General features: G+C 35.2%; 1 protein-coding gene and 1 long non-coding RNA gene across 7 annotated transcripts in view; one reads left to right on the top strand and one right to left on the bottom strand.

Moving 5' to 3' along the window:
* LOC146732718 (uncharacterized) overlaps positions 1-18,281 on the bottom strand; it is a 47,923-nt gene extending 29,642 nt beyond the window's left edge. Inside the window, exon 1 of the long non-coding RNA XR_014926869.1 lies at positions 18,108-18,281. This is a non-coding gene — a long non-coding RNA (uncharacterized LOC146732718). The remainder of the gene's footprint in view (positions 1-18,107) is intronic.
* Positions 1-22,808, top strand: part of LOC144363364 (TNF receptor-associated factor 2-like) — a 106,942-nt gene that overhangs the window by 46,170 nt on the left and 37,964 nt on the right. For 4 of the 6 annotated variants that reach the window (XM_085492260.1, XM_085492262.1, XM_085492259.1 and 1 more), the window contains exons 2-3: positions 4,836-4,909; positions 19,586-19,742. In XM_085492260.1, coding sequence (XP_085348386.1) covers positions 19,600-19,742 — 143 coding nt within the window. In that variant the 5' untranslated portion in view covers positions 4,836-4,909; positions 19,586-19,599. Of the gene's footprint in view, positions 1-4,835; positions 4,910-6,801; positions 6,947-8,283; positions 11,411-19,585; positions 19,743-22,808 lie in introns of those variants that run through there. The other 2 variants (XR_014926867.1, XR_014926868.1) reach the window with 2 other exon arrangements.

Here is a 22,808-nt window from a genome sequence, read left to right as displayed (position 1 = left end):
CCTTGTTCTGCAAATAATACCTTAGTTAGTCGGATTATTGTACTTGCTCGAAGATCTTCTAGTTTTCGTATGAATGGGAATTTTGAGTAATAGTCTGCGATAATGAGATACCAAGTGTTATTGGTGTAGAATAATTCAGCTCCAACAGTGTGCCATGGCCTTGGTGGGGCTTCTGTAGGAATTATTGGCTCTTTCTGCTGCGAGTTGTGAAATTTCTGACACGAGGTGCAATTTGCGACAAGATTGTCTATGTCCTTGTAGATACCTGGCCAGTAGACGCTGGATTTTGCTCTCAATTTGCATTTCTCCATTCCAAGATGGCCTTTGTGTATTTGTTGTAAGATGTCATCTCTCAATGCTGTGGGAATGAGTATTCTGCTACCTGTCAGAACTGTGCCATCCTCAATGGATATGTCGTCACGTACTGACCAGTATGGTCGTAGAACTGATTGTACTTTCTTGATGCTGTCTGGCCAACCTTGTATGATTTGTTGCATCAATAACTGAAGGGTTGGGTCTTTGCTTGTTTCTTCTCGGATCATTGATAGCTTTACTGGTGTGATGCTTACCAGGTGGTGAATCTTCACTTCCATATCTGGGATTTCAATTGTTTCCTGGGGTGACAAACGTGATAGCGCATCAGCCAGAAGCATTTGTTTTCCGGGTTTATATCTGATGTCAAAATCATATGGTTGTAAGCGTAGTAACATTCGCTGTAGTCGTGGTGGTGATTTGGTTAAGTTTTTTCTGTGAATCTGCTCAAGTGGACGGTGATCACTCTCGACACAGAAGGGTCGCCCATATAGATAGGTGTGAAACTTTTCACATTCATATACTACAGCGAGTAGTTCGCGTTCAATATTTGCGTATCGGGTTTCGGCTGGTGTCAGTGCTTTAGATGCGAAGGCGATTGGTCTGTTGTCTTGTAGTAGCACTGCTCCTATGCCCTTGGATGAAGCGTCAACTTCAAGAATGACTGGTTTCTTTTGGTTATAGTAGGCGAGTGTTGTCTCTGCGCTGATAAGGCTCTTTATTTTGTCGAAACTCTTTGTGTGTGTTGGCGTTCAAACGAATTCTGAGTTGTCTTTGATGAGTTCTCTCAGTGATGCTGTGTGGTCTGACAGCTTGGGTATGAATGGACCCATGTATGTTACAAGACCAAGAAATGTTCGCAGTTCTTTCTTGTCATTTGGGGGCTGCATCATTTCTATGGCTCTGACTTTGTCTGGACTTGGTTTAACTCCTTCAGCGGTGTATAGCATACCATAAAAATTGCATTCTCTGCTTTTTATGTGACATTTATCTCTGTTTAGTTTTATGCCTGCCCGTCTGGTCTCTTCCATAGCTTCATGTAGATGTAAGTCATGGTCTGTTTCATTTGAACTGTATACTTGTATGTCATCTGCTATGCCTATGGCTCCTTTGCAGTTGCGATATGCTTCGTCAACTTTGAACTGGAAAACGTCTTGACTCATGCGGAGTCCAAATGGCATTCGTGGGAATCTGTACCGACCAAATGGAGTGTTGAATGTTGTTAGTACTGATGACTCTTCATCTAGCTTAACATTCCAATATCCGTTTCGGGCATCAAGTTCACTGAACAATTTTGCACCAGTCAGCTTATGTGTGATTTCTTCAAGTGTTGGTGTAGGGTGGTGTTCCCGCTTGATTGCAGTGTTCAAGTCTTTGGGATCCAAGCACAGTCGTAATCTGCCATTTTCTTTCTCTCGAATGACAAGCGAGTTGACCCAATCAGTAGGTTGGTTAACTTTGGTAATTATTTTTTTGTTTTCCATCTCAGTTAGTTCTGTTTTGAGTCTGTCTCTGAGCTCTATTGGTATTCGACGAGCTGCATGTACTACAGGTGGTACTTTTGGGTCTAAAGTGATGTGGTAGGTATAGTTTTCAAAACATCCGACTACATCATCGAAGCAGTCTGGATACATCTGTAGTAGATGTTCCTTGTCTCGTATCGGTGGACGATCTTTCAGAGGCATGTCGCTATCAATGTAGTTGGGGCTCTTCTGTTCCATTTGATGTGCAGTTTGTTTTGCTGCATTTGTTGTATGTTTACTTTCTATAGCACAATGTAATGAAATTAGGTTAAGTGCTCTGCATGCTTTTAGGCCTAGGATGGCAGGACCTGTTGCATCTGTTACATAGAAAATACAGTTAATTTTCCTTTCTCTGTGTTGACAAGGGATTGTTATTGTTCCCAACTGTTTGATTTGCGATCCTCCATATGCTGATAGAATCATGTTTGTTCCTTGTAATGCATTTGGTTTGGGGTTGCCTTTACTATCTATTTTATCTGGAAAGATATTACGAAATAGACGCAATGGGAGTACATTGCTCTGGGCGCCTGTGTCAACTTTGCATTTCAGGTTTATTTTCTGTGTCAGTTCAGCACGTTCAATTTGCAGTATTGTATACACTTCCTCTCGGTTGTCATTTGCATGAATAGTTCCTATTGTCAGGGTTTCTTCTTCTGTAATATCTGTGTTGTACCCCACATCATGTATCTGCTGTCTATTACGGCGTTGTGTTGGTGGACGATTTTGTATTTTCTTTGATGATTTGCATACTGATTGCCAGTGGTTCATTTTTCCACACTTGTGACACTGAGATCCATACGCAGGACAATTTTTCCGTGCAGAAATATCATGCGTTTTCCCACAATTGTTACATATTTTTGTCTGTTGTTGTGGCTTGTAGCTTTGTGGCTTGCTATACTTTTTGATTGTATTCACAGATTTATTTGGTGAGGAATAGTCCTGGTTACTTGCAAGCAATCGCATTTGTTTGTTTGTTGCCTCAAAACTGCGGGCTACATCTATCGCATCTTTGAGTGTAAGCTTCTCATCTCGCCCAATCAATTTCTTTTGAACATCCGGGTGACATGAACCCCATATTAGTTGATCTACTAACCTTTCTTCCATTTCTTTGTCAGATTCGAATTTGCATTTGGCTGCAACATTCTTTAATTTTGACATGAAGTTGTCCACTGTTTCTTCTGGTTCTTGTCTCATGTCTTGAAACTGGTACCTATGTATGCGGTGGTTAGACTTGGGTTCAAGATGCTGCACAAATTTTTCCAAAATTTTGTCAGGCTTCTTCCTGTCATCTGCATCATCAAAATTCCAGCTGTTGTATAGCTATTGTGTAACAATAGATAGCTAGCCTTTTCTTCATTAGTGGCATCCTTCAGTGCACTTTTGAATGTTAATTCGCATTTTTGTCGGAATCGAGCAAAGGCTATCACTATATCGGGTGCTTCCCAGTCCATCTGAAGTGCTGGCAATGGAGCTTGTAGCGTCATCTTTATGGCTCCCAAATTGACAGTTGTTTGACTTCAAAATCGTTAATAATATATTGTTGAGAGTCTTAACATATCAGTTTACCGCTGCCACCATGTTATATGTTCACCAATATTATATAGAAGACAGGATGGCTGGATTGTGATTAACTAACCTGGACAGTATTTATTTCATGTAGGCAGCCATGATGAGAAGAACAATGCATCATGGGTATATTTGTAGACTAACCCATTGAGGGCGCTGTATACATAATAAGGCCAGGATATAACATTATATTTACACTATTGCAACACCTTATGTGGGCCCCCAGCGTGAGCCTCGTGTTTCACTATTTTTTGCATTGAATATTACACCGCACGAGATTCCTTCAAATCGGAAGGCACATTTATTGCTCGAGTTACTGTTCCTATTAAGTTAAGCCATGGAGCAAAAAAGAAAATATGGTTAAGCTGAATACCATGCTTCATGTGGAATGTACAGACCGTGACGTCGGCATTAACTACTGGATGCACAGTGGAAACCACTGGGGCAACGCCACACTGACCGGCGTCTCCTGCCTGGTAAAAAAACAAAACATGCGAGACGGGGTACAGGGTTTTAAGCCATCGTAGATGTTTTCGAAACGAAAATTAGCGAATAGGTTTTGTTTCGAGCCACTTTAAATGTCCTGTGTGTATTTTTGGTTGGTACTCATCGCGTGCGACGTGCCCCAGATAGTGTCAATTTATACGCAGTAACAAATGAGACGCGATGGGAATTACTTTAAATTTTACGTACCGAGAAGTACGTCTGCCGTAAATTGTTAATATTTGTTATGGTACTGAGCTGTACGATGGTTGTAATTTTACCATGTCGATTTTCGGGATTTACAAACCAATCGAAAAGATTGTGATGCCTGCCTTATTAATATACGTAACTGAAAGTAAATATAATATTTATTGACACACATATTGATATTAAGATAGTGGTTTGAATTTTAGATATTTAGATTGTGATTGTTTGTCAGATATTTATATAGTTGTTCTTGCTACTTCTCGTTGCATTTCATTTTCCCCAATGTTTTATGAATTATTTCAGTTTTCTTTTTAATGTTGCAATTTTGTGTAGACTTTTTATGCATATTTTTAAGTAGGCTTATTGTAGGTATGTGATGTCTATGTGTGTAGATGACTACTGGTGGCTCCTTATTTAATAGATTATTCATAATTTGTTTATCATTTTCAAATATTCCCGAATATTACATCATGATCCTTATTCCCTCAGCACACGGGAGTTCTTTCTAAGCTTTCTTTGATTTGGTATTGCACTGGGTATTTTCATCCTACCATATTAGGAAACGCGAATTCCAAATATGGAATTATTACGCACGTATGCGTATGTTTGTTTTTAATCTTGAATGGTACAAAGACTATTTTATTATCAGTCTATCCACCTGTCCGTCCATCCTACATACTTCATCCTCTTTATTTTTTGCTATAATGTAATTGTTTAATTTATTTGTATTTCTTTTTCTTGCAGAATACTATCTGTGAACTGAAAAATCTGTATTACTGAAAACTTTTCGTGTATTCTGAATGAATACATGAATATAGGTGAATATTTTATTATTGATTCGAACTTTCACCTTTGTGTAGATTGTATGCGTGTGTTCACGGACTTGTTTTGTTGCATATGCCATCGATGCATGTTCATGCGCTATTGTTTTACCAATATATATTTTTTTACTTGTCGTAATTAAGATTTTTATATACCGTATTTATCTGGGTAAGCGCCAAGGATCCTGAACATAAAAAATTGACTAAATATCTCTGCAAAAAAAAAAATTACAACACGGAGATCGAACTGAGACAGGGAATAGAATAGCAAATGAAAACATGCAACGGAAATTAATGAACAATATAAAAAAAACAAAAATAATTTATTGCTTATAATGTGATAATAAACCAGAATTAATAAAAATGGCAAGGGAGGAATCATTTGAACTAGGATTTTCCCACTGACAAACACGCCCAATACACGTGAACACAAAATTAACTAAAATGTCAAATTGTGTAAAATTATTTCCGGTTTTGACAAATACTGGATCAACTGTCATACAAAATCAATAATAATTTACAAATTTACACAGTAAAAATTGTGAAAGTTCATAGTTGTTTGAAAACACTTCTCAGATCTCTATTTGTACGTTCATTGCCATCTTCGTTAAAGTCAAAACCCTCAAAGTCCAAGTCGGTGTCACAGTCACCGTCAAACTCAACCCCTATAGCTTTGTCTTTTAATCCAAAGATTTTTCTGTCGTCACCTTGGCACTTTTGATTCATGTCTAATCACATTATAAACAGACAAGAAAAATGGAATCGTGGCAAACGACTCTGCTACAATGGAACACGATGCTTTTGTTTAGTCTGTCAATTATCTTTGAAATTTAAGCATCTGCTTTACTGATTGGCTAAGAATGACATCACTACTTAGTACTAGTGTTTCATCATAGAGGTTAAGTCAACATTGCTTAAACAATTTTCATGACAGAAATATAATAGCTGTGACGAAAGATGGTAAAAAAGTAGACGTGACATTATAAAATTGCTGGCCCAGTTAACTTATGGATTCGCAAGCTGCTTCCAAAATTTATAAAGCCAAAGTAACGGGATTTCAACCACTTTCACCACAATATTGCAACATTGGTTTCATTGTCGATGGCGCTAAAGCCTAACGAGTGTGACTCTTGTTCGCGGTTTTCCATATACTGTAATATTTACATGAATCGTTTCTATAATTAAACACAAACCAAACGGCCCTTTTCAGGGCCACGACATATTTCAAAAAGAGAACTACCGATTCTGCTTTAATATACATTTTGTATACTTGCTGACTTATGATTCTGATAAAAAAAAATCTTGAAAAATAAATTATGTAAACAGCGGTGAACACGCTGCCCTGAAGGCAAAAGGCAAAATTACCTATTTTCCTGTCACAGCTATTTCGCGTTCACCCCTCATTTTACGTAATTGACATTTATTAGTTCCCGTTCGGACGGTTGTCCGAAACGTGAAGTAGTGTTTTTGGTTGTGTGCGTGCGTGCGTGCGTGCGTGTGTGTGTGTGTGTGTGTGCATGTGCGGTCATATTTCAGACATGCTTTGATGGATTCTCTTCAAATTTGGTACACATACATGTTATGAAGGTATACATATGCACATGTTTTGTGATTAGATCATTTTTGACCGTTTGACAGCTATTTTAGACCCCAAAATGTGCAGATTCTGATTAAGATGGACTATAAATTACATGCATCTAATACAAAGTTGTTTTTATGTTGTTAAATTAATGTCAATAAAGTTCTATTTTTATTTTGGTTTGTCAGAATGTTACCTTTATTTGTTTTTTATTTGATATCTTGATTTGAAAATGATTGTAATAAAGATTATCAATATTTTTACTACGTACCTGGACCCTGCCTTTCCCCTACATTGTATTATCGTTCAGGCAATGTGTTTCAGTGTTGCATCTTGGGAGAAGATTCGCTTAAGTGAGGTAAATGGTAACACACCTCGTGTTCTGGTCCATGTTTATGAATGCCTGTTGTCACTTTGCGATAATTAAGACTGAATAAAGATCACTAAATTATTTGGTAAGTACAGTGGAGTAATTTGTTTTTTTCTACTGAGTGTGGGTTTTTACCTTATTTAATTAATGCTTCCTGCAATGATATGTTTGCCTGCTCGTTTGTCATTCAATCTCCTTCAAGCCAGTTATCTATTTCAATTTGTGTTGGCTAAAAAAATATTTTCTTGCGTTCAACTGAAATATAAGTAGCCCTACGTATAATGCTATGTTGATCGGGGCTAACTAATGGACAATGCATCTTCGCACTGCCCTACGCATGCAGTCACGGTTGTTTTGTATTCGATCGTCACAATAGCGACCATGCATTGGAAAATGACTGTTTTTGGACGTATTCAAGATAATCGTTCTGGTTTGATTATTACAATAAAAAAATCATTGATCCAACAGTATCACGTGAATACGATTTTGAGTGCCATTACGAGAGAAAACTGAATAACTCCATTCAAAATACCCTGTCTGAGGATGTACGTCCGCCATTTTGAGAGATTAGCCAGAATTTCACGTCATCGGTAGTGTAGAATATCATTTGTAAACGAAATATTGCCTCATGACAACATGGAATAGTCATTTAAACCATAAAATAGTAGTTTATGTCGATTGATCCCAGTCTTTTTATTGTGAAGACGCTAAAAGTTAATTTTTGCTATCCACCTCCAAAATGACTGAGTCGGACGATCGTCTGTCCGTGTTATGGTCTAACCCCCCCACCCCCACCCCGGATACAGTCCGTGTACGCAGGACTAAAATATAAGATGATATATTTGTAAGCAATGATATATGAAATTTCGGGAATTGTATCGTTGCAAATCTACAATGGTAATTTGTTTGATGCCCGTAGCTGGTGGTCGCACCGTCTATGTATTAGTGCAATTGTATTAATAATAATAATAATAATATTTATTGCATCTTTAGAAATGCAGTATTTCTATCAGTACAGTAGCAATAAAAGTATAATAATAATGAAATAATAAAGAAAGAGAAAATATTATAATTGTATTTGATCACTGGCGCTCTCGTTTGTGTCTTTTTTACCAGTTATTGTTTACAAAAATAATAATTTTGTGTAACTTGGTGTTTATCTAGCTGCAATTTTTAAATGACGTGAACTAGCTACGTTAATAGCGTGACGATCTTTCATAATTTGCGATCAAACACGGCGGGCCGCCATCTTTCAATATACGGTAGGCCACCTTGTCACATCGCCATCTACGTCCAAGGTCACTTGTTTGAATCCATTTGTTTAAATGTGCATTTGAGAGAACTGAATTAGTGTTGCAAGGTTTTGGTGGATTTATGTGAACTGTATATTGTTTGTAAACAAATTTTGTATTTTTTTCACAGGATCTGGATTTGAAAGACAATTTTGATGGCTTATATCATGCAACAATGCCACATAGTTCTGCAATATACACAAATCTATTACAGAAGATTTGCTGACTTCAATTAAAAATCTTCATTTATGACATGTTTATTTTATTATAAAAAATATAAATATAGAACTATGTATTTAAACTTTGAATTTCATTGTACACCAAATGAAGTTTGTAATAAAAACACTAACAACTTTTTTTTGGTGTGAATTTATGCAACTTTATTGTACAGTAAGAGAATGATTCTGTTGCTAAGTGATGATATAGAAGGCAGTGCTGGTCCGTCCTACTTCAAACTGTGAAATAACGAGTCAAGATAAATTAGTGATTGCAGGTTATGCTCATTAAGATTCACTTAAATATTCAGGTATCACCTCTGATGTCTTGTAACCTTGGTATATTCAATGATTATGGATACTGCTAATATGTCAGTACTGCTAACAGTATGTCTATTGATAACATACTAGATATGGGACATATTGTATTTAAAACTTAACAAGTCATTCCAGTATGTATTTACAGGTTGCTTGCTGATTTAAATAGCTGCATTTCATTCAGACCAAATCATTCTGGGTGCCTTTCTGAAGTTGACTTTGACTTTGACCTTGTCACTGCGTTTCAGACATTAGACACTGCATTGAAAAATGTTTTGAAAGTACTCATACTTGATCAGTGCACTGTAAACCATTTTCTTTTGTTTATTCTTATTTGTCATACTCAGAATGTACACTGTTTTGGTATTTCACCATGTAAATATATTTCTTGAATATTGTCAAGACCAAGTTTGGTACATGAGGATTTATTTGTACAGTTTGAACGGGAACTGTGTCATTTTCAATGACTTGTTTTTCAAGAATTTTTATCAGAATCACAACAGACTTCAAGAAAGTCAACTGTCAATACAACAAACCAAAAAATAGGTTTTTATTATTTTTTTTTATTACAAGTGTAGAAAAAGACCCCCTGGGCATATGCCCGGACATAACCTTAATTTCTTTATTGTATCAAAATTAGGGGTGGGCGATTGCCTGGGCATGGGCTCTTATCCAGATAACTACGATATCATATCTCGGTAACTAAGGCAACCATGATACAAAAAACAAAACAAAAAAACTTTTAATTAGACTGTTGTTTTACTGACATATTGGTGAATAAAAAATATGTGGATTATTGAGTTGATGAGCTATCACTCAAACATCAGTCACACATTTAGCTCACTCATTCAAGCAAGGACAATCGAAAGAATCTCTTGATCTTTGATTCATTCCAGTGAGGTTGATATTATGTGATAATGCATGGGATACTTGTTCAGCCAAGGTATTGCTGTCTGGCACTGATGAATGAAATTTAGTCAGGCATTTGTTGCATGATGAATTAAGGCAGTGAGTTCGTTAACATTAAAACATGAACATAATTTTCACAGTAAATTACTATAAAACATGTCTTTTTAGCGAACATTTCTTTTTAGCGAATTTAGAGAATTTAGAGAACTGATTTGCTAATTCAAGATGTCGCTTATGACTTTATCATAAATTCAAAATGGCCAAGGCTTAGGGATCGTGAAAGTATTGTGAAAGTATTGTGAAAACAGGAAATCAACAATGACAGGAGAGATTCGCTAAATCAACATTTTGTCATTTTACCACAATTCGCTAAAAATGCATGTCGCTTTTTCAACTTGTTTTACAGTATTCAAATATGCTGTGATGTTTCACATATAAAGGAAGGATGTGTTTCCAAGAAAACATGTGCAAAATAATCTAAAAAGTTGCTATTTTGGAACATTTTCTATTGGATTCTATGTATAAACATTCCAATCATAACTGTACTAATATTCAAATTTTTCCATTTTTTGTGACAGTAATATGTAGTCCTTGTATATATCATTTTTTTAGCATAGATCGTAGGTCACCTAACAGAATTTTAAGATATGATAGAATGCTTCTGCCATAAGAGAGGTCGCTTTGTGGAAAACGTAGTTCGGTGACTATATATTTTTAGATGCATTTTAGAATTTGTGGACATCAGAGTAAGCCAACCCCTCTTTCTGATTTCTGAGTATTATTTTTTAATGGTAGTGAACTAACTAAAGCGGGGGAGTCGTCACCTGCACATGCGTCAGATGGTCATAGCGTTTCTTTGTTTACAAACAAACGTCTACCCATAAGCCTTTGCGTTTTAGCGTGTGTTATCGTCACTTGGGACTCAATTCACTCGCGTGCGCATGTGAGGATCGACCCTACCTAGGCCTCCTGCTTTAACTACTACTTGCTGGTAATGGTCATAGATCACTGAGCTAGGTGGTGATGTCTCTGACAAATTGCATACAATGAACTTTTCACAATTCTGAGAGAGGTTGGTCAGCCAAGTGACTATAAAAAAGTTAATAATAGCACTTCTAGCCAAAATAAAAAAAAGTTATTGTGCATGTCAGTTGGAAATCTGTGTGTGACTTGCGTTTGTTTGCAATTTTGTGTGCTGGGTAGCTGAAGTGCCCCATTTATGTTACAATAGAGAAGTTTTTTAAATGTTTAATTGATGGCCATGTTAGTTTTATGTGCAAGACGTGCTTTGACTGATTTTGTTTATAGCTGTTCAGGTGGTTTTTCTAGAAGAGAATGTGCAGAAGTTCTAAATTTAGTATAAGCTATTCTATGATTTTTATATTTAATTTTTTCTAAATAATGTTCAAATTGAAAATTTTCTTTAGAACAACTGTAAAAGTCAAGCTTACAATTGTTCAACAAATTGTTTTTCCACTTCATACGGTACAAAGATTTGTATATATTTACACAATTATGGATACAATTACGTATTTAGTTTTCAAGTTGGGCAAGACCTAAGTGTAATTTTTGCCTAATAACGACAAGAAAAAAAATATGAACAGCAAAGAAATGTACTTATAATTAATTTATATCTTTCTTATTGTGTCCAAATTTGTTGTTTTCTCCAGAAATATTTAACCTTTATTTCTTACTTTTGAAGTTTTATCATTCCTACTCGTGTTGTATTTTGTACGTCTTAGTTTTATTTTTTAAGACCATATACTGCTGTACATTTCTGTGTCAATGGTGTGTCAATAAAATATTATATTTGGATTAAGGCTTATTAATTTATTCATTGTGATGTTTAGTGATTCCTTTGAGGAGGTGATTACATTGATTTGGCATCGTTTTACTCTATAGTTTATCAACTTTCTGACACGACTTATCAGTAACCCCTGAAAGGTACTGTATTATATTTATACCAAAAAAAAAACGACTTACCCCGGTAATTAGGTCAAAACTTAACATCCGTCGTCAATATATTTACGCTTGATTTTGGTGGATTGATAATAAAGGGACTAATTATTTTTTTTCTTCAATTAACCTGTTTTATTTTCCATTACAAAATACAAATACAGCACAGGTAAAAAGAAAAAAAGACTGTACAGAAAAAAAAAATAATTAATTATTGAATATTATGACTAATTATTTTTAGTTGTTTGTTAGTGAACGTTGGAATTATTCATGAATTAATTAGTTTGCCAGATTTGCTTTAACTATTTAACTTTCTTATTAGAGAGAAAACTAGGATTTTGTAGTGATATCATTGAGCTCTTTGGGTCACTAAAACTGTATGTCCACCTCTGTTAGAATGAATTAACAATTCTTGTTTAGTTTAAATAGAAACTTATGAAGGGAATATGGGTTTAGTATGGAAACCTTATCAAGTAAACATGAATGTGAGTTTGTACGATCACTGTCCGAACGTACAGGGCGATTTGTATAAAGTTTCCCTGCTGGGACGACCTCTTCTGGGCATGATCAAAGAAATTGATCTTGAGCAGATAACGTACCAATTTAAATTTTTTTTTGGTTAAATGAACTCTGAATAGAGTGATAGCAAAGTGTAGCAAACTATGAATGAATGAGGAAACAAAGAAATTCTAAAAAAAAAAGGATACAAACATGCCAAGTGTAAAATAAAAACTGATTGGCTGAACGGTGTTGACCTCTAATTGACAAAAAGTCAAAGGTTACACACGGGTCATAGGCATGTAGCTCAGTTCATTTGAAAAAATAGATTTGAAACTCCACACATCTCTATCTACTGAAAATAGTTTAACCCCCTCCCCTCTTTGGAGTAATCAACACCTGTGTTTGTAATATTTATGGCTGCATAAAAACAGATGACATGTTATGCCCCGGCGTAAAGAGGGTTTAATTCGGTTGTTATTTGTATACACACGTCTGTCTGTATACGTTAATTGTTAAACTCAAAACATGCTGACTGAACAGCTACATGTCCTAACATGTTGCACGTATTTCCTTACTGGGTGTAACTTAAAGTTGACGTAACTTTTCTAGACTTCTTTCAGACTTGTGTAGTTATACAGTTGAATTTTACCTCTATGTCATAGCAAGCCAACAAAAATGATATAATATGACAGAGTATATATTCAAGATGTGTGCCACCTCGCATATGTTAGTTATTTGTCCGTAAAACGATTTGACCCCAGATTACACTACTGTTAATAGTTTGCTACGAAGCATTACGTGTTCAGCAGATACAAAACACAGGTTTTGTTTACTAGTGATTCAGTGATGGGGTCACGCTGGTTCGTCGACCCCTACCCCCAATTTACTTACCTTTAATACTCATTACTGTGCCAAATATGGAATTACGAGACTGTAAGAACTCCCTGCATACCCAGCCATCTTGTAAATTTCATACACATTCGCATTGGATGTGATAACATTATTATTAGTATTTACTCATCTGCACATGTACATCATATTATTTTCTTGATTGTCCAAGGTGGATAGATCATTTGATTTTAATTTTTTTTATTGATCTGAGGTCTGCAAAGCTTCCCTACCTTGCATGTCTTGTGGCGATAGATTCAGGGATTATACTGTGGAATACTTTATTTTTGCTGGATTTAATTTTCGCTGAAAAGGCTTTTTGCTTTGAATTTATTTTTACTGATTTTTGATGAGTTTAATGTGAAATATAGGAAAAAAAGTATATTCGCTGGATTTTATTTTCACGGAATCATCCCTTCAGCGAAAATAGCGAAAATAAATTCCAAGCGAAAATAAAGTATTCTACAGTATATCAATCTATTTACTATCTAAACACCAACTATTAAGATAATTAACGTTAATACAACATTAGTGTTACCTTATGGAAACAATTATGACTTATTAAAAATAAAAATTAATAAAACTATAAACAAGTGAGTTACGAATTTTGTGTTTGGATCAAGTGCTTCATGACCCTCGCCCACGCAAAGGGCACCAAAACAGCTTTTACATAATACATGTAACAGCTGTAAAAAAAAAAACTTACCGGTAGTTGTAATCTAACTGACTCCACCGGGACCACGAAACAAATGTATATTGTCATATTTGAGTACTATTTAACAAATGTTATTGGGATTGACCGGTTCCCTGCATTCGTACCTGTCGATATGCATTTGTGTTTCAAATTTTATTTCAAGCATATGTTCCATATATTTTCAACAAAAGTTCAATGTAGGATAAAAAACTTAATTTCCCAAACACCATTCACCGTTAAATACAAATTGATGATCGGAAAGTAGTATGGCATAGCAGTTGGTTGTTATAATGAAGGGGAATATATAAGCATGCACAAACTACTTTTCTGGGTTCTGCGTATGCTCTAGGTCCATGTCCTGAAATTGACCTCATTTGACGCACGTATTTTTACACTCAAACCAAACCATTTTCTCGTCTAAAACTAAAAGCAAACAAGTTTTTTATCCGACATCGATCTTTTGACGTCCTCCCTAAGTTGATGATATATCAAAGATTTATTAAAATGAAAGTGAATGCAATTTTTCAAATCGACCTTCAATTTTTTTTTTGCTGTAAAACAGTAGTGGTGGTGCAATTATTTGAATTTAGGCATCAGACAAGCATGAAAAGTCTTTATTTGTTTTGAAAATAGGGTCTCAAATAGCTGAAATTTTCGAGTCCAAAAAAAATTGGATTTCCATGCGAGAATAAAAAATACTCATTGATTTTAATATAATATGCATTGGTTTTAATTTTTAACATGGCAACAGAAAACATGCATGTACTTGCATGTATATGTATGTATATAAAGTGTCAATGTAATTATTCTGACAATATGACACTTTTAATGCCTTAAGTTTATGATTAAACAAAGTCATGTAAATATTTGTCATTCTAATTACAAATTTCAGGTGCATCAAAAAAATAATCAGGAACAAAAATATTACATCTGTTTTTATTTTCAGAATCAAAAAATTTATGGGGTTATTTAATAAATGATCTCAAAAACTGTTTTCTTCAAATTATAAGTTTTCACAACTTAGTGTCTGAGAAATTCCCATGATATTGGGGCAAAAATAGCCAAATTGAGTTGAAACTTGACTTCAATTTTGTCTGTTGGCTTCAAAATTAGGGTTCATTTCCAGAAATATTGAAGAATAAACAAAAAAAGTGCAGAAAAGTTTGGGCAAGAAAGTCTGGTGGTTAATATATTATTATGGGTGTACAAACACAAGTGACAGGATTATCTCTTTAGGCCAAGTACAAGCCAGATTTCACTTGCTATATTCATTGTCTATTTTTGCCAGTGAATTTCATTTATTTCTTATTTACAAGGCTGATTTTAGGGCTCTTTGATTGAATAATTTAGGCTGACATCCTTTCTTGTGATTATTTTTTTTATATGGCAAAATGGCAGAATTTAGGTTTTATTTTTAGCTATAGTCATTTCATTGACATTCAGCATGTATAATCTTCCCAATAATATAATTATTTGACATGGAATATGCTATATATACATGTATGGTTGCCACACCCAGTCTGCCATAGCTGGTAATGTTGCTGACATTCAGATATGCTATTGTGGTTAACACATGTTTTCACTTGGCTTAAACCGTGACCACGAATTACTGAGTCAACACAAACAGACCCTTATCCATATCAAAACTTGGGCTGTTTTGTTTTCTCTCTTTTTTTTTTTCTTATAAGCCAAGTTTTGTTGCAATATGTAACACAAATCATGGATTAAAAAAAAAAATACATTTTGTCACTTCTCAATATATTACCTATGTATTATACAACAATGGCACAAATGCGGTACATGCAACATGCATATATTTATAATTGTTAAACCATAGCTTCTTGGAACCACCCTGATCATTGCTTTCAGTTATATTTTTAAATGCTGTATTTGCTCTAATAGATACACATACTAGTATGCTTCCTGTAAATATATTATAGTAAATACACTATTCTTTATTTGTACTTTATGTCGCCAATACCTTCAGCACACAGAAGTTCTTTCTAAGTTTTCTTTTGAATATAAAATTTCCTGTGTTATTAGAGTCAATGTGTATTATCCATCATAGCATTACCCGGTATATGCTATAAACCGACTTTGTACATTAAATTACTTCGGAAGTAACTGTTTTCCAACTTTATCGGGCCTTCGGAAATGTCATATAGTCACCATCTTGAGGGGTTAAGCCTCTCTCTGACAGCCCCTCACTGAAGATTTTGTGTTATTTTCCATAATAGTACATGGCATGCATCATAATTTTCTATGGTTATATCATTGCATGACCAATATCAATAAACAAAATGGTGACAACTAGACCCTTAGTTTTCACGTCACATTTTATGTGATAATGACCTTGTGTAGAGCTAACCATTTCTCATGCAATTGTCTAAAACAATATATTTTCAATCAAAAAAAAATTTCAAAATCACAGCTAATGTCGCTTTATTACTACTAATGTTGAGAAATGGACCAGTCAGTCCACCTTACTCTTCACAGCATAACATTAACAATATGAATGAAAACACAAGTACCAGATACAAAAATGTCAAGATTACTAAAAGCCTAAAATAAAAAATGTCACCTTGTTTACATATTAAAGATATGTGCAGATATTGCAGACAATGATCTTATTTTTAATTACATGCTATGGATGGTCTTGAACCATCAATGACAAATGCCACTAATTTGTCTAGACCAGAAATTAGGTACACTGTACATTTGTATCCACTTATTCAAAGTGTCCTGTCGTATCCATGGGCAACATGATTATATATACCATGAACTATCCTGACCAAGCAAAGATAAATCATTTAATCATTAGTTTCAGCTCAAAATTGGAATATTTTATGCAAATACATGTATATATTTACTTTATCATAAATAATGATATTTTATGTACAACCCAAGTTGTACTAGATGGTAAATTGAGAAACATTTTTTTCCCCTAAAGTTAAATTGTATTCAAATTGGCATGCAAGTTGAACTGTGCAATAGAGATGTATATTAGACATGTTCATGTACAGTACTCATGATGGCATAGTGTTTTCCAGTGCAGAATGTAGTTGTATTACAAAGTAAAAATGATTTACACAATACAAAGAAAAGTACCCAGTAATATTTGTCACCTCAATCAACCAACCAATCACTGATAGCATAGTAGTTGTATACATGTAGCTTCAGACTTGTGATTGGTAGACCAGAGTTCAAATCCTGCCTTAGGTTGAACATCAGACCCCTACCCTGGGCGAGTGTGCCACAGACCCCTACCCTGGGCGAGTGTGCCACAGACCCCTACCCTGGGCGAGTGTGCCACAGACCCCTACCCTGGGCGAGTGTGCCACAGACCCCTACCCTGGGCGAGTGTGCCACAGACCCCTACCCTGGGCGAGTGTGCCACAGACCCCTACCCTGGGCGAGTGTGCCACAGACCCCTACCCTGGGCGAGTGTACCACAGACCCCTACCCTGGGCGAGTGTGCCACAGACCCCTACCCTGGGCGAGTGTACCACAGACTTAATGGGAAGGCCAAATTCACTGGCTGAGTTTCATTCACTAATGAAAGCGACTTTCATACCCGACCTGGTCAATGCCATGATTATAATAATAATGTGGCTACATGTACATACTAGTATTCCTAAACTGGATTATGGACTATATGTCGGCACTTGCAAAAAAACAAATTCAAGTGAGACAACATTCAATGGTGGGAACTGTCGCCTTACAACAAAAATTTCAAACAAACAAAAAAAAACCTTCAAACATTGACTACTACCTGTAACACTTAAATTAAACAAACTCAGGGATACTGGAGAAATCATTTCAGAACATATAAGGAAAGTAGTTTGCACAAATAAGGACATTAATATAAAGACTTGCGAATTTGCTACATGTTATTGCCGATTTGTACAACAAAGTTTGTACATACAAAGTTCAAACCATCGGCTGCCCACAGAAATAGGTCATTACAACAATACATAGTCAATAAATATATTTGTCAAACTATGTGACTCAACTGGTATAGGAGATGAGCATTACATAATGCAGGGCTCCAGCACAGAAATTAAATCATACAGCGAGCATTATTATTTTTATTGAGTGATGTGGATCATATTATTATGCACTTTGTTAAGTATGTACTGGGTATATTATATTTCGAAAATAGTAGATTATTGTCAGTAGTCATCAGTGTCCATGCTGCTGCTGCTGTAGTATTTCTAGTGTTTTGTCAAATAAATAAATAACACAGTATATAATCACTGTCAGCCATAACTATTTCAGGGACTACTACGGTCTGATCCCATCGTAAACCATGCTTGAACCATGGCTGCACTATATGTTAATCACTAAAAATGGGGGCAGCACGGAACGCTACCTCAATTAATCATCTTTCGAAGAATATACTTGTGCATATACAATATGGCGGCCTATAAGAACACATTCACTTGCATTGTTAAAAATTGATTTTTGTATTACCTGTTGCCAGTAGGTTGTGCGTCACAAGACACCCCTGTATAGTTCCGTACTTGCTGTCTGTATAATATCGATGATTAAACTTATGTGTCGATGATGAATTTGTTTCAATCTCGACCCCAAAATAAATCAGCTGGATGTCGGCACTTGCTTTAAAACGATACCCATGTCAACAGGAAGTCAAGAACCCAGAATGCTTAGTCATGCTCAACTACAAAAGCTTCCGGTATATAGACATGTTGCGTCTTGTCTTCTAGATATATCAAAAATAAATCTCTAATTTTTAACTAAAAATCTAAAAAAAAAAAAAAATTATAGTACTTTTATTGGCAAGTACTTACCTAGTATGTTTAATCACTGCTTGAGTTTTATTATGTTTGCCTTCATTCATTGATGTTTTACGTCATATCAAACATGGTTTATCCAAACAACAGCAACGAAGTATTGATTGTTCCTAGTTCTATCAACAAAATATTATTTCTTATATGGAATCTATTCATATTTAGCAATTACAGTCTTTTCATTTTCTGACACTGCAAGCACATCAGATTTCAGCATGCGTAGACTGAAAAATTTATTCCATATTTTTAACATTCCAAATAAGCCCTGATTTATTTAATTTGTAAAATTTATTTTTGAATAATATTCTAGAATCAGTCACTTCAGGATGCCTGTTCTCTAATGATCAGTGATTGGATGCTTATACATGTAGTACACGCTAATACTTTGTATAAGAAGCCCAAATAAGATTAAAAGTCAAGACCCCCAGATTGTATTTTTAGCTTCCTTGAATACAAAAGTAGTCATAAAAGGAGACAATTGGAGATTGATCTGGGTTTTTTTTATCTTTGATCAACTGGAAGCTATTTTGGACCAAAAAAACATGAATAATCAACCTTTGAATTCGTCAACAGTTTCAAAGTCACATATTTATTTTTGAACAATTTCATTCAAACTTGGTATTGGCATCACTCATAGTTGGTATAATTGCCTAATAGTAATCATTACCAGGGGTTTTTCTAGAAAAAAACTGCAAGAGGGAGCCCTGCAATTCAGCGGCGCCACCAAGTGGGGGAGATAGGGTTCTCCCTACCAGGGTGTGGAGTTTTTGATAATTCTAAGTTAAAATGGTGCATTCTATGGCTTCCTTGGGGCCAGAATTACTATCAGACAAGTCATAGTTGAAGACTGTGGCCACATGTGATCCCTGGTCAATCAGAATTTTATAGTTGCCAGAGGATCTGCTCCCCAGGGTAAGGGGGCGCATGACCATGGCATGAGGGCACTGCGCCCCTGTTCCCTTGTTTAAAAAAATCCCTGATTACGGTGTGTACCTATAAACAAATTTCATTCAAACATTGTGGGACATTGATGCATAATTTATCGACTGGTGGCCATTTTGTAGTAACAAACGCAAATAATTATGTTCCAACTTGAGAAATCACAGTGACTATGTAATAGAAGTACTTGTTTTCTTTCAGATGTTTTGTGAACAATGCCGGGATATGAAACCAAAATACTGAGAAATAAGTTGGAAATAAAGTTCCTTTGTATTTATTGTCATCTGTTGTTGAGAGATGCTATACAGACACTCTGTGGTCATCGATACTGCAGATCCTGCATTGACCAACTTACTAGGTAAGTTTAACGAATATCAAATGAAAACTAACAAATCTTTATGCCCACAGTTCTTTTTTTAGCTTTCATCCAACTATTTGACTCAATTTTTTTGTTTGTAGGCAAGTACTTTGCATATCGTTTACAACAGACGGTTTTGCAATATTATTGGTTGTCATGCAACCTAATTTTATAATTGCTGCAAGGTTGGGTTTTTTAGCTCTGCTCTCGACTTTGTCGAGCGGAGCTTATCATATGATATTTGCAACATAGATTCTTGGGGTACTCCTCCCTCGGATTTGTTTATTTCGTGATAATATCTTCAATTCAATTTTGATGAATATTTTTGTCATTTTTGTTAAAAAGTGATATTTTTGACTTCTTGTTAAAAATCGCAAGTCCAATTGCTCTGATATTATACATATACCGGTAGGTACTACAGGTAGACCTCTGATGATTTCTTCAATTCTCTAATTTAAAAGTGATATTTACGACTTCTTGTTGAAAACCGCAAGTCTGATTGCTTTGATATTATATATACAGGTACTACATGTGTACCTCTCTCAGATTTGTTCATTTCGTGATGATATCTTCAATTCGCTAATTTTGATGAATATTTTTGTCATTTTCGGTAAAAAGTGATATTTTTGACTTCTTGTTAAAAACCGCAAGTCCGATTGCTTTGATATTATATATATAGGTACTACATGTGTACCCTCTCAGATTTCGTGATGATATCTTTTATATGAATATTTTTGTCATTTTTGGTAAAGTGCTATTTTCGAATTCTTGTTAAAAAGTCTGATTGCTCTGATACTATACATATTGTTCATTTTCTAATTATATCATGTATGTATATCATATACAGTACTTGTATACTTTGTTTTCCAGCATAAATATATATATATTTATATATATGATGACGCTATTTCCGGTGCTGTCAGATTCTCATATTGACTATGTCCCGACCCGTTTACTTAATAATTTAATACTGTCAGTGTGTGAATGGTATGTACAAAATGCAACCAAGTAAATGTCAGAATAGTAAAAAAAGAAAGCTAAAATTCAGTTGCCTGTACCAAAAGAGCCACAGAGCCAAAACAATCTGTCAGTTGTTGCCGTCCACAGCAGTGAAATGATTTTACACATAGAAATTGAGAATCACAAGTGTAGACATATTGCATAGAAATGAACACTAAATACAGCTAACCCGGCCGGCAATTGAATCATCAATTTTTATGATTGATGTAACCTTTATTTCCATCTATTTGCTTCTATTCCCACTATCCTAAAACGCTCAGGTGAATGTTGTCAAATTCGTGATTGTGCGTATTTTTGCTCAGTGGCGTAAACATTTCTAGACTCACAACGAACTTGTAACAAAAGAAACAGTCTGATCAAAAACAACCTGTGTCCTTGTGTTTCTGAGCAAAAATACATCAAAAACGACGAAGATAGGTTATTAATTACAGATGCCCGGGGAACCAAAATTGGCAATGTAAATCACTCCGGTGACGATAAAACGTCGATAATAGTCAGGTGAGGACCCTCTGTACTTGTCAATTACAGTGGAGCTCTACCGACTGCAAGGTCGATTGCTTTTTTAGTTCAACTGCATGACATATATAAAATGCAAGGCTTCTGTCAACCATGGTTTTTGAAGTCAGTAATTGTTAAATTTATGGACAGACAGGCATGCATTTAGACAGTCCCATGCCGGACATTTGAGTAATTTCAAATTTCTCTGTAGTATGAATCTAACGTCTACTGGTTTCTATTTCCAGAGAACTTCTGAGCCTAACAATTAAGTGCCCTTTATGCTTTAAATTTATTATTCAAGGAAATATACAATTCAAGGTTAACCAAAGTTTTATCATTTCTATAATACACAGTTTACTCATTCATACACACATCGGCCCACCATTCCTGTCTTTTTGAGTCACTGACTCTGGTTTTAACTCATTTGTATAAAGGCTTAGATTGCCCATACCTTGATTTAACTTACATAGCCAAATACACGATATAGAACAGTACATTTTTTTAATGTCACTGGCCAGTAATATATTTTTCTTGTAAGCTCATATTATACAATTTTTTCAGTTTTTTTGTGGTAATCAGTGATCGGGCATTTCAAGAAGGCGGAGCCAATACTTAATGCAACATGGTAACAGTACATTGGCAATAACCTGCTCTCCCTTAGAATTGAGCAGTTGACAGAACTACTTGGTAAACCTGATTACCTTTTACAGTATGCAAGATACACTGTCATAATTTTGACAGCCCCAAACTTCTGAGCCATGGACAGAGCAAGAACTTCAAATTTGCCACACATTTCTCTAGAATAATCATTTTCTTACTATCCTTAATGATTAACGGATAAAGAATCCTTACACGGCAATACTAAGCCAAGATACTAAGGATTGGATTAAGTGTACATCTTTGCCAGACTTCCTCAATTAACATCTTTCATTTCCTTCCGTGTCACAGGCTTTAACATGGAAATAAATTGATTTTATAATCAAAAACATCTACAATCTCAAGCCTGTCGAGTAGGAGTCATTTGATTGATCATTTTGCTGTCAGAATTCAAACAAAGATGGTATATATATACTAATTTGCATAATAATAGATGAAAAGTGGAGTCGCTGCATTGATTTTTTTTTAACGTAATATCTTCAGTGATGAAGTTTTGATGTCAAGTAAAATGTAGATGATTGATAATGTAAGCCCTCTCTCAATGACCTTCTAATGACCCTTGTAACCAGTGACAATGGGTCTCCCGAACGTCACAGTAGAGGCACTCGAAGCAGACAAATTTATATCACGGGTTCGGGTTATGGCATGGACAGCTTCACCTATATTTGCCAGTGCAAGCGGGATGTAAGACCAAACACACATGAAATAGTTTCTCACAAAATATGATTTAATAAATAACAAAAAAAATTGCACACTGACTAACTATACACAACATGAATATAGGCTAGCCTAAAGCAGCAAAAAGTATACACTAGACTACTTAATAAATTCAAAATAGAAAATACTAAATGCCCAATTCAATTTCTCCTATCAGTAACAGCAATCCAATCA

The sequence above is a fragment of the Saccoglossus kowalevskii genome, chromosome 17 (genome assembly GCF_978046115.1).
Source record: "Saccoglossus kowalevskii chromosome 17, keSacKowa6.1, whole genome shotgun sequence".
Taxonomy (NCBI): Eukaryota; Metazoa; Hemichordata; class Enteropneusta; family Harrimaniidae; genus Saccoglossus; species Saccoglossus kowalevskii.
Note: the sequence above shows the minus strand (reverse complement) of the source record. Positions and strands in the feature narration are given on the sequence as shown.